This window comes from Leguminivora glycinivorella, chromosome 10, assembly GCF_023078275.1.
Source record: "Leguminivora glycinivorella isolate SPB_JAAS2020 chromosome 10, LegGlyc_1.1, whole genome shotgun sequence".
NCBI lineage: Eukaryota > Metazoa > Arthropoda > Insecta > Lepidoptera > Tortricidae > Leguminivora > Leguminivora glycinivorella.
Window position 1 is genome coordinate 17,332,210 of NC_062980.1, and position 13,196 is coordinate 17,345,405.

At 35.4% G+C, this 13,196-nt stretch overlaps 1 protein-coding gene and 1 non-coding gene across 2 annotated transcripts; both read left to right on the top strand.

The window, feature by feature from the left end:
- Positions 1 to 35: 35 nt before the first annotated feature.
- On the top strand, positions 36 to 7,755 carry LOC125230387. The gene is made up of 5 exons (XM_048135526.1): positions 36 to 417; positions 1,249 to 1,418; positions 3,707 to 3,849; positions 4,394 to 4,569; positions 5,795 to 7,755. Exons 1-5 carry the CDS (start codon positions 305 to 307, stop codon positions 6,171 to 6,173), a joined length of 981 nt encoding a protein of 326 aa, XP_047991483.1. The 5' UTR covers positions 36 to 304; the 3' UTR covers positions 6,174 to 7,755.
- Positions 7,756 to 10,444: 2,689 nt separating this feature from the next.
- On the top strand, positions 10,445 to 10,518 carry Trnas-gga. The gene has a single exon. It is a non-coding gene; the product is annotated as a tRNA-Ser (tRNA).
- The last annotated feature ends 2,678 nt before the right edge of the window (positions 10,519 to 13,196 follow it).

The following is a 13,196-nucleotide window of genomic DNA, read 5'->3' on the forward strand; positions in this document are numbered from 1 at the left end:
GTAGAAATCGAACAACTTTTATGTATTTTTAAGTGCATTCATAAAATTTTATCATAAGAATAGTAATATTTGCATTAATTTATTAAACTTCAAGCGATCATGTATAAATAAATCGTATGATATGACATAAAACGAATTAGTTACCGAATTTGTTACAGTAACGGAACGGTTGCCATTAACTGTCAAAATCTAACTGTCATTTCATAGTTTAATACGACAGTACAATCAGGGAGAATAAACATAAATAATAGAAACTTGTTGAATGAATTTTCGAGATTGAGAAAGTACTTGTGTTATCTTTATTATGGAGGAGCCGGTAGATGTGATCCGAGAATGCTCACGAGCTGCGCTAACAGTTAGCAGAAGAACCCAAAGAGATGATGAAACCGATAGCCATCGTCACATCGTCAGTGAAAAGTAAGGGTTAAAAATCAAGTATTCATATAGTTTTAGCTCTATCGTCAGTGAAAAGTAAGGGTTAAATCAAGTATTCATATAGTTTTTTAGCTGAAAAGTAAGGGTTAAATCAAGTATTCATATAGTTTTAGCTCTATCATTATACACATTACTACCAAATTGGCTTTCCTCATATTTGGAGACTATCTCCAGATTAAAACAATTTTTAAATTTTAACATTTAGAAAATCATCTACTTAGAGAAAATTTATACTTTTTATACCTCATCTTAGGCGTTCGAATTAGAAAATTGTCACTGAAAATAATAGGCAATTCATTTCAACCCGTATTTTAGTGACAGTGAGACTCAAAAATCGGCCCCCTGGTACTGGTATCACTAAAATAATAGAAAAAAGATTATTTCAGCAATTCATTAAAATTTTATTAAAGAAATTATTATTCCATGGGTAAGTAATTCATGAATTTTATCTAAAATTAAATAGAAATTTAGTATTTTACATAATCGCATCTATAATTATTAGTTAATGTTAATGTGTTTAGGTTTATGTTTAAATGCCTATCCACACATTACATTCTTGTTACTCCATAAAACCATTCTGCTGTAAGGTTGATTATGTTAAAAAAGTAAATATAATCTGAAAAAGAATCAACCTTATAGCAGAAAGGATTTACCCGAGTTTGAAGTTTAAAAATTCTATTAATTTGATTAATTGCACACCCATGAATACCAGTATAAGTACATAGGCATACAGTTGTTTAATGCAAAAAAACAATGATTAGTTGCCACCTAATATTGTAGAAAAAATTACCCTTACATAACAACATTTTACAGTGTAACACCAACAGTTGTCGCTGACATAGCAATAAAGCTGAAGAGCAAAACATCAGTGAGTGCAGCAGACCTCAGAATATTGAAGAACAGTCTTCTGGATGACACAAAGCATATTGAGGTGGTCTTGAATACAAATGGGGCTCTGCGAGGGCTGGTGAGAGAACTGACTGGTAACTATTGAAATTTTTTATTTTGATTTAAGAGGGCTTTCATGTGAAAAACAGTGAAATCGCAACCGAGCGCTTGATCATACCGTGTGTGGTATCAAATTAAAGGGCTTTGCGAGTAGTTTACAAATATACATCACATTATAGGACTTTTTCTACTTGGTCTAACAAAATATGAGAAAATGTCCAAAAGTGGTAATAATTGTACCGAAGGCTCATTTTCAAAAAATTGACAAAAATAAATAGTAGCAATTTATAATCACTAAGGCATAACAGAAATTTAAGTAAATGTTGCAGATTAATTAAGTACAAAAATTACTTCGATGTGATGTATATTTTCAAAGAAATTGTCACTTAATTTTAGGTAATTTCTGAAAAAAATTGAATTTAAGAGTTTTGAATGATTCACGGTTATTTTCATTAGACTTGCATGCGTCATGATCACGGAAAAGAGTTTTCCGTGATCATGATGCATGCAACTGCGTCGAAATATCGGGAGCTCGACAAAAATCAAAACCGGCCAAAGCGTGTCGGGCCACGCTCAGTGTAGGGTTCCGTAGTTTTCCGTATTTTTCTTAAAAACTACTGAACCTATCAAGTTCAAAACAATTTTCCTAGAAAGTCCTTATAAAGTTCTACTTTTGTGATTTTTTTCATATTTTTTAAACATATGGTTCAAAAGTTAGAGGGGGGGGGACGCACTTTTTTTTCCTTTCGGAGTGATTATTTCCGAAAATATCAATATTATCAAAAAACGATCTTTGTAAACCCTTATTCATTTTTAAATACCTATCCAACAATATATCACATGCTGGGGTTGGAATGAAAAAAAATATCAGCCCCCACTTTACATGTAGGGGGGGTACCCTAATAAAACATTTTTTTCCATTTTTTATTTTTGCACTTTGTTGGCGTGATTGATATACATATTGGTACCAAATTTCAGCTTTCTAGTGCTAACGGTTACTGAGATTATCCGCGGACGGACGGACAGACAGACATGGCGAAACTATAAGGGTTCCTAGTTGACTACGGAATCCTAAAAAGGTAATCACGGTCTATATCCCGGTCAATATAAGTCTAATGAAAATTTAATTTGTCTTAGCCTCGTTTACTCTTTTTCAAAACCTTTTAATAAAAATGTAGTCTGAGAAGATTGTAGTACAGGATATACGAATTATAAATTTACCGGTTTTAGTATTCAAAATTGTCCAAATTTTACAAACAAGATCGACTAATTCAGCTCTATACGTGAGTTTTTCTAAACGTGCATTAGAGAAAAATTCATAATTAATTTAGTGAGGTAGTTTTCAAAAATCCAGTCTTATAAAAATCAAGATAATAAGATGCTCTAACTGAAACTTGAATTAAATAAATCTATTGGATAACGGAAGGTGTAGTATTTCACCGACTAAAACTACCAATTTTACATTCTTTTGACGTTTTTTTTTTGAAAGCATCCTTAACTATCATTTAATTTTAGATTTTTTAGTTTAGTTTTATTTTAAGATAACACTTTGTAATATTGTTATTGAATAAATTCCTGTAAAATGTAATTCCTGAGAAAAAAAAAATTCAACTATGATCATGCATCCATCTATCTATCTAGCCCATTTTTTCTGAATTAGAGTATATCTCTTAATTCAGTGTGCTGCTTGGCAAAGGCCTCCTCTAGCTCTTTCCATTGGGGTTGATCTTGGGCCACTCTTCTCCACTTCGGGCCCACTGTGAGATTAAGTTCATCCTCCCATTTTGTTTGAGGTTTCTTCTGCATCATACAGGTTTTGAAATAATTATGGTTAATTGTGGACATGACAAAAGTTAAGGAAATCTAAAGCAAATTGTCAGGCTACATTTTAAATATTCTTACTATTTCTTACACAATTTTATAGAGACATTATTTCAGTAATTACCTGAGACTCAAATAAGTAAAATGGTTACATACCAGATGGGATACCAGAGTAGATAACTTTTATAATATTGTGTACAGAAATAAGTTTTTACTGAATCTGTTTAACCAAAGGCGTCTGTGTGGCATTCAATGGGTTAAGAATTTTTTTTACTAGCCCTGGAAAAAAATTTGCTATAGAAACCTTCAACAATGTGTTTATTAAATAAAGGCATTTTACTAAGCTACCAGTTTTGTTGCCGGCAGACCGTGAAGTATGGCGGCATGATGTTTTTTGAAAAGATTGGCCAAACTTTTTCAAAAAACATCAAAATAGTCTTGGAGTCCTTTGCCCAGCAGTGGGACACAACAGGGTAACAAATAATACCACTTTTGTTACCAGGTCATGATGCCCAACGCGCACTGCATGCTGCCGGCTGCATATGCAACGTGTCACTAGGCGATGCCCGCGCGTGCACCGCAGTAGCAAAAGCAGCTGGGACTTACCTCATCGCCGCACTACCCAGCTTGCATACTGAAATGGCGGTAATTTAATCATTGAAGCTAGCTTAGTGTGTATTGTTTCTATATTCTTCACCAATAGTTCTTTCAACGCTTTCTAGAGGTAGAAGAAATAGCCAGATTTGGTAGCTCAGTTGGTCAAAAAATATTGAACCAGTGTTCAGAAAGGTCGCAAGTTTGAGTCTCGCCAGGAGCAGACGATTTTTCTTCTTAATTGAGTGTAACATTTTATTGAAAATAAAATTATTTAAAAAAGCTTAACCCCTCGTATGCTTAGACACGGATCCGTGCGTGGGAATTTTAATCTATTGCTTTAAATGTCAGGGTCACTATTTCAATGACCAAAATTGACAGACCGCATACGAGGGGTTAACGGGTTTAATAGGGATGGCTAGGGTGAATAGGCACAGATTCTTAACTGCTTTGAAATTTTATAACAATTATGTTATTGTTACTTTTCAATAAAATAATATAATATCTGCAGGTATTTTTTTTAATTACATGTTAATCGCATTTTTAATTTCGTCTCCATTCACCCCGGTTGACAGTTGCGTTATTTGTTCAACAGGCAACCTGTGCACGAGCACTAGCTAACTGCGCCGGCGGGGGCGCGGGGGCCGCGGCTGTCCTCATGTCTCAAGGGGCGGCAGCCGCGCTGCCGCCACTGGTGACGTCACACGACAGACACGCTAGCGACGCTGCGGCCACGGCGCTCGCTCATCTCGCTACAGATGATAGTTTTAGGTAAATTATTTTTTCACCCCCATTTAGTGCTCAGTGTTTTGTTGAAGAAGCAATGTTATACAGACGAATAATTTTAAGCAGTTTCACGTGTTCTGCCTACCCCTTTTGGGAATACAGGCGTGAGTTGGTGTATGTGTTTATTACGCGGCTACATCCTAATATCAATAATCTTCATGCATTCCTACAGGGTTCACGAATTTCAAATGACGCGCCGCGTACAGTCAGAACTAAATATTGTGGCAGCCAAGGAGGCTAAATGGTTCATCACAGCTATTTAGTATAATGTGTGACGAACTATTTTGTCGCCTTAACTTAGCTACAATACGAGTATGACACATTTGTAGGCTGTATGTTATGCGACGTAGCATTCAAAGTAATAAAGCATAGTTAACATAGTATTGGCACGCGTTTAGCGAAGAATAAAAAAAATATATTTAAAAATTAAAAAAAACTGATAATCACACCTTAATTTTAATACGTTGATAACTCTATATTAGAAATTTGGTTGATCTAACTTTTTGCGTTTGTAAGTTATTGATGATGGACGTTGACCGGCGAAAATGCACTGTGAACAAATACGTGAAAAATCCCCTTGGTCTGGGTCAATGATTGCTAAATTGTTGAATTTCCAGAAAACTACTAGGCAATAATTATTGCCCAAATCATTATTTCATTAAAGGACAATTAAATAATAGTGGCAAAATAATTCAAAATATCCACTCCTTGCGGTCTACACGGAATCAACAGACAAAAAAGATGGATGAAAATCTTGTTCAGAGGATGATGAATACTATTTTCAGAAAAGTCCGTAATTTTGTGCATAAACATACTGAATGATTGAAATATATGTGACACGCTATAAATTAATAAACGATCTTTTATATTCTGCAATAAAAAATATTGTTTACTTTTTTCTTTTCATTTAAAAATTAAATTCCTCCCATCGCGTACCAATTCTAAATTAACTATGCTTTAATAGTAGTGAATCTTACGTATGCACCTACCCAGTGGCAAACAAGATATTACAGTGCTGTATTGTCTTGTTTGCCATTGCTAGTAAATAATATAAGTAGATATCTATAGAAAATAATGTATTAGGAGCCTCGTCTGCCAAAAACCATACTCTGGTTTGGCAGAAGTTAAAGTTTAGTTTTAAGTTTTAGTTTTGAATAAACATTTATTTCATTTCATTTTAAAGTTCTAAAACAAAATTATATTATTACAGCAAAGAGCATGCGCTACCCATCATCCAGGCTCTCTCTCGTACTCGCCTCATACAACCATCGCTACAACTGCTCTTCATATTATCATGCCGCGAAGATTTCAACGAACTTATCACCGAAGAACTACTACAGAACGTTCTAGAACACGCCACTTCTATGGAAACTATAGATAACTCATTTGTTTACGCTATTCGGACGTTAGCTAACATAGACCTGAATGATCATGTTTATAATGTTATTGCGAGACATTTTTCTATGAACATTGAAGTTTTGAAGAAAGCGTTAATGAGTGATGAGGTTGTGAAGTCTGTGCTTTGGTTGTTGGGTAATTTGTTTAATTTTAAGTGTGATAGTGAACTATTTAATGCGTTATTAAGTTGATTTGTCCCTAAGCTTTTTTACAGTATCAAAATAAATGTAAAAACATTTTTTTTCCTGGATTTATTCATCATGCGTTTCTTTGATTAGTTACCTATGCAATTTAAAGCTATTTTAGATATGGCCAATTTTATTGTTTCAGTCATTTGATTTTCAGTTTTATTATAACACAAATAATATTGATATCCAGCTTGTATCAACGTTTATACAGGTAGGTATAATAAAACACGAACAATAAGTCGCAATAAATATAATATCATATCAATAATTATTAATATTTCAATAATTGTAATAGTATTTAGGTTAATATGGATAAGGCTACAATCATATTGTTTATAAGTTGCAGTTCTCACAAAAGTATCGGAGTTTTTACACTAATGCCTTTACTTGGTTTCATTTCTTAGTTAAAACTGATTTACTTTACTAGAGTACAATAGATAGAGATGTCATTCATCAGTGCTGTAAACACCATTGTATCATAATCTTGTAAATTGTTATACAATACAGACTGATAACGCCTACTACGAAATTACTTTTTTCAAGATCCAGCACTGAAATGACACTAGATCCTATAATAAATCAGCTTTAAGAAAAGTGTTTCATTTAGACGTGCGACCACAACTATTATTGTTTTAATACATGTATGTACATTTGCAAAAAACAATATAAACTTATACAACACTAGCTAATATTAATGGCAGTTACATTATTTTATATTTGTGGACCGTGTACATATTATTAACATTTCTCGCACACACATAACATTACTTACAAATATGTATAACACAAGTATGTATTTCAACAGTTTTGTTATAAGCAACTAACATTTCAGTGGTTTTAAGGAAACATCTCATAGGAAGCACAATCAGTTAGAAAGTATTAAAAAGATAAGTTGTGGAAGAAAGGCCTTTCCATTTAGAAATGGGGCGAGTTTGGAAAATGATGGGGCTACCTTGATCGACTCGTAAAAAGTGTAATTTATACTATAGGATCACATAAGTAGTTGATGTTCTGAACTAAGGAAATTGCGATATAAAAATCAGAGTAACCCATTTACTACAGTTTTCCACCAGTGTAAAAAAGGCTTGTCTTAAAAACTTATCGAAATGCATCGGGAATGGTTTTTGTAAAAATATTAAATAAACATAACATCGATATTGAACGATCTTAATTCCATAACAAAGTTAACAATCAACGCCACACATATACGATAAAAGGAAATTGATTGAAAGTATGAATTATCTATAGATTGATACATTTGTGAGGACTGCGACTGAGGCACACAGACGACTGCTTTCACTGAAGGAGGCCAAATAATCGCAACAAATTCGTCTGGACAACTTCCAAACGAAGTCACTATTGTCCCAGATTTGTAAGTTCACATTTTTGACACATTTGTTTTGAAGTAAGTATGTTGCGATGTGGCTAAGACATATCGTTTGCCAAGTCTAATGATTAATTTCGAATTGGTTGCATCGATTAGGCCCTATGTACAAGGAGGTGCTTAAACAAATATACGATTTCTATCAACTTACTGAAATGTCATTTGAATGGAATTGATAGACTGCCACAGCACACTAGTTTAGAAAAAACGTTATATCAGATTGTAAGAAAATGATGACAAAATAAAGTACTTGATTTTTTTAAATATTATTACAGGATTTTATTTAAAATTTCATTAGGTTGCGCGAGTTTACGTTTTGTGGACGCTGTCATGTGTCAAAAAGAGGTTCTTACAAATCTGGGACAATACAAAAATTTGACCATGGCTACCTTGAGATCTAAACACGCTAAGATTGAATACCCCTACAACATGACGCTACGCCGTTTGAAAGCTTTTACTCGTAAGCCCTAAGTTGTATTATAATTAGGTCTAAAATCTTGGCACCTCAGTAAATAAGGATAGGCAATTACAGATGGTGTTAAATCTGAGTCCTATTATTGAAAATAAAAACGAAATTGATACGAGGCGAGGCGATCCGGATGAGATGTACCTTAAGTGTAGTTAAAATTTACTTTTAAGTGCATCTAGCATATGATACTTGCTCAAATCCTCGTACTATCGTAAATTGACAAATTGTACCTCAAGATTTCAAAACAGCATGCGATCTGATGACTTCAGCAATTTTATATGCGTCTACATATGTTTAGCCTAAATTAGCCCCTATTTACTGTCCCACTCACCCCGTATTACCTAGGCTCTTTTATGGTCCAAGAGCTGGCAGGATTTTGGAGTAGGTCCTTGAGGCAACCTGGAAAGGTGCTCAGATGCTTCTCTGATCATAGCCAACATCAGGTCTGCAAGTCTGGCAGCTGGGGAGCGGGGCTTTATCGAGCTATGAATTTTTAAAGATTTAATTTTTTGAGGCCCAAAAAAGGTGTTTGAGGCAACCTGGAATTATTAAAAAGTGAAAATAGAGTTCCTCAGAAGTCGCATAGTATTTATGCCAGATCATTTGACCGGGTCCTTCACCGTGCCAGAACGGTACAAAGTGGTAAAAAAAAATTCCAAAAAAGGTTCTTGAGGCAGTCTGTCATTTTTACCAGTGAAAGATGAGGGTCTAAATAGCCATGGAAAAATAATGCCATGACATGAGGTGGGGTCCGTACCCTGCCATTCGATCTTGAAAGTCAATTTTTTAGTTTTTCGTAAATAACTCGTAAACGGTGGCCCACAGCAAAAAAATATGTTAAACAGAAAATATCTACATAAAATTTCCTACAAGAAAGGTTATATACGTTTTTTCGATAGGATCAATATATAAATGGATAATTTAGTAAGAAAGTTTTTTTTAATCGATTACATGCTCCGTTTTTCGTTAATACCTCGTAAACGGTGGCCCACAGCAAAAAAATATGTTAAACAGAAAATATCTACATAAAATTTCCTATAAGAAAGGTTATATAACTTTTTTCGCTAGGATCAATTTTTTAGTTGGAAAGTATTTTTAAATAGATATTTGAGCCGTTTTTTGTTGATAACTCAAAAACGGTGGCTCACAGCCAAAAATGATGTTAGACAGAATTAATCTACATAATATTTTCTACAAAAAAGTTTCTATAAGATTTTTCGCTAGGATCAATATTTTAGTTGGAAAGTATTTTTAAATAGATTTCATGGGCCGTTTTTTGTTAATAACTCGAAATCGGTGGCTCACAGCCAAAAATAATGTTATACAGAATTAATCTACATAATATTTCCTACAAGAAAGGTTCTATAACATTTTTCGCTACAATCAATATTTTAGTTGGAAAGTATTTTTGAATAGATTACATGGGCCGTTTTTTGTTAATAACTCGAAATCGGTGGCTCACAGCCAAAACTAATGTTACACAAAATTAATCTACATAATATTTCCTACAAGAAGGGTTCTATAACATTTTTCGCTAGAATCAATATTTTAGTTGGAAATTATTTTTAAATAGATTTCATGGGCCGTTTTTTGTTAATAACTCGAAATCGGTGGATCACAGCCAAAACTAATGTTACACAGAATTAATCTTCATAATATTTCCTACAAGAAAGGTTCTATAATATTTTTCGCTAGGATCAATATTTTAGTTGGGAAGTATTTTTAAATAGATTTCATGGGCCGTTTTTTGTAAATACCTCGTAAACGATGGCCTACAGCTAAATAAAATGTTCACGAGAAAAAAATCTACATAAGATTTCCTACAAGAAAGGTTCTATACGTTATTTCGCTAGAATCAATATTTTAGTTGGAAAGTATTTTGAAATGGGCCGCTTTTTGTTGATAACTCAAAAACGGTGGCGCACAGCAAAAAATAATGGTATACAGAATTAATCGTCATAATATTTCCTACAAGAAAGGTTCTATAAGATTTTTCGATAGGATGAATATTTTAGTTGGAAAATATTTTTAAATAGATTTCATGGGCCGTTTTTTGTAAATACCTCGTAAACGGTGGCCCACAGCTAATTAAAATGTTCACAAGAATAAAATCTACATAAAATTTCCTATAAGAAAGGTTCTATACGTTTTTTCGCTAGTATCAATATTTTAGTTGGAAAGTATTTTGAAATAGATTACATGGGCCGCTTTTTGTTAATAACATCAAAAACGGTGCTCCATTACCAGAAATAATATTAAACAGAAATAATCTATATAATATTTGCTACAAGAAACGTTATGTAGTAAGATTATTTTTTTTATTAAGCAGAAACGTCTGCTAACGATTCTAAACATTTTTATACGTCACCCTAAGACGTGTAAAAAAGGAAAGGCATGGAAAGATTTGCGAAGTCCGGCGTGGCTTCCGTAGCTCAATTGGTAAGAGCATTGCACGGATTGCAAAAATGGTGCGGGTTCAAGTCCCGCCGGAAGCGTAAATTTTTCCATTTTTTCCTTTAATATAAAAATGTTAGGTAAGATTTTTCGTTAGGATCAATATTTTAGTAGGACAGTATTTTAAATAGATTACACGAGCCGTTTTTTGCAAATAACTCGAAAACGGTGGTCCACAGCTAAATCAATCTTCAACGGGAATAACAAACATAAAATTTGCTACAATAAAAGTTTTGTACGTTTTTTCGCTAGGATCAATAATATTTAAATAGATTTATTTATTTTATTTATTTACACAAAGAAAATTACACAGTATGACAGTATACAAAACTAAAGCACCGTGAATTTTAAATAAACATTACAACAAGTAGCACAAAATTAAATATTAAATAAACAGCAAAATCAAAACATTACATACCATAACATAACTAATAAATAACAGATGAAGGCCTAGCATCCAATCCCACACAAAACCTCATGCATTCGTCACGTATAAACGCCCATCTGCTCGCAAGAATATCAACATTAGGTGCCATTGTTTGCTTGTGCTTTAAAACGTTAATTATACATTGCGGCTACACAAGGAACATATTGTAAACAGTGTAGTGTTTTGCGCCGCAATGAACGGTGTACAAAACGATTCACTCAGTGAGACATTTTTCTCGGAAACGAGGCGAGGCGTTCCCGCTATTTATCGTTGTGTGCGTGCGCGATCGCGCTCGCTTATCGTTCGCATGTACACAACCATTGAAATGATGCTCGTGTATTGCGCAATAGGAGCGTCCAGCTACAAGTGTGTGTGGATTAGGTGTGTGCGTGCATTATCTTTACAATTACTGGTGCTTTGTGTGGGTTGCGCAGACCTTGCGACAGGCGTTTTCTATACAAATCGCCCGGCATGACCTATCTCCCGAAATCTGTGCTGCAACCCCACTGATTTCTAACCTCTCCCTATATCTGGAGAACGGCTAAACCTCAGAGGAAAAAATTCTATAGAGAGGACAAGCCGCGCGCGGCCTGGTCGCAGATGTAGGCCCATTGGGCCTACACCGCCGCCAGTTCGCAGTCCGCTGTCATCGAGTGTACACGCGCGCTGTTCACCGACGAAAAACGAGTTTTATCCAAAATGCCGAAGTGTGCAATAATAACTTGCAAACATCGCAGTGACCTGAATAATTTCCAAGCCGATAGGATAACATTTCATAAGTAAATACTATTTATTTCCTTTTATTTCACATAAAACACGAATTCAACGTAATACTCCGAGTTGTACCATGTAACCTTACGTTTGCTTGTGCTTTAAAACATTAATTATACATTGCGGCTACACAAGGAACATATTGTAAACAGTGTAGTGTTTTGCGCCGCAATGAACGGTGTACAAAACGATTCACTCAGTGAGACATTTTTCTCGGAAGCGAGGCGAGGCGTTCCCGCTATTTATCGTTGTGTGCGTGCGCGATCGCGCTCGCTTATCGTTCGCATGTACACAACCATTGAAATGATGCTCGTGTATTGCGCAATAGGAGCGTCCAGCTACAAGTGTGTGTGGATTAGGTGTGTGCGTGCATTATCTTTACAATTACTGGTGCTTTGTGTGGGTTGCGCAGACCTTGCGACAGGCGTTTTCTATACAAATCGCCCGGCATGACCTATCTCCCGAAATCTGTGAGCTAAACCGATTTCGACGGTCGAAGTGTCTTTGTATAGAGGGAGCGGGGAGACGTGTGGAAAAAATATGGAATCTGGTCTGCGACTCTTGGGTCAAAAAATGTTGGATGGCCTGGCTAAACGGGGGGAGATATTGGGGGGGTGCTCGACCAAATGTCATAGAAGACCCTGGGCAATTTTTGAGGCCGCCATTTTTTTTTTCAAAATGGCCGACTTTTTTTTGTAGATTTTTCAAGTTTATCCTAGAGTGCTCAAATTTTGGTCATAGAATCTCTCTAGGGTCTAGATTAGAATGATATAAAAAATTTTTGAAAAATGCTACAAATGTGAAAAAAATTTCCACTTTTTGTATGGCAACTTTTAAACCGTAAGAGATAGCCGGGGGGTGCTCAATCAAATGTCATACAGGAGCCCGAGTAGAAAAAAGTTGCATCAAAAAAATTCAAAATGGCCGACTTTTTTTTTTCAAGTTGGTCCGAGCGCGCTGAAATTTTGCATGCGGCTGTATGGGCCCCTAGAATACAAATGTCAAAAAAATTTTTTCGAAATTCCAAGATGGCCGCCGTTATGGCAAAATAAATTTTTCAAGTATTTTCGCGAACCCGAAGGGCGAGCTTCAGGGTGGGAGGCCGAAGGCCGACCGCGGAGGGCCGCAGGAACGGAGCTCACCTTTAGGCTCCCACCCGGGCCAAATCCAAGTAATTTCACTGCGGGCATAAAGTGCTCCCATACAATTTCCTTACAAAAGTGTCTTAAACAAGCGTAACCGGCGGGCCGAAGGCCCGACGGTGGAGCTTCGGAGCCGAGGGAAGGCCGAAGGCCGAGCTCCGCGTAGGGCCTAAGGCCCGGAGCGTCCCTGATCGACTCGCCGGCGGTCCGGGAAGTTGGAAAAATACTTTCCAACTAAAATATTGATCCTAGCGAAAAATATTATAGAATCTTTCTTGTAGGAAATATTATGAAGATTAATTCTGTGAAAGTGTGAAACATTAGTTTTGGCTGTGAGCCACCGATTTCGAGTTATTAACAAAAAACGGCCCATGAAATC

Bases quoted from the DNA above. Each gene is read 5' to 3' on its own strand.
- LOC125230387 (XM_048135526.1), top strand. From the start codon at position 305: ATGGAGGAGCCGGTAGATGTGATCCGAGAATGCTCACGAGCTGCGCTA. The intron at 418-1,248 runs GTAAGGGTTAAA...AACATTTTACAG, and splicing joins CGTCACATCGTCAGTGAAAA to TGTAACACCAACAGTTGTCG. The intron at 3,850-4,393 runs GTAATTTAATCA...TTTGTTCAACAG, and splicing joins GCTTGCATACTGAAATGGCG to GCAACCTGTGCACGAGCACT.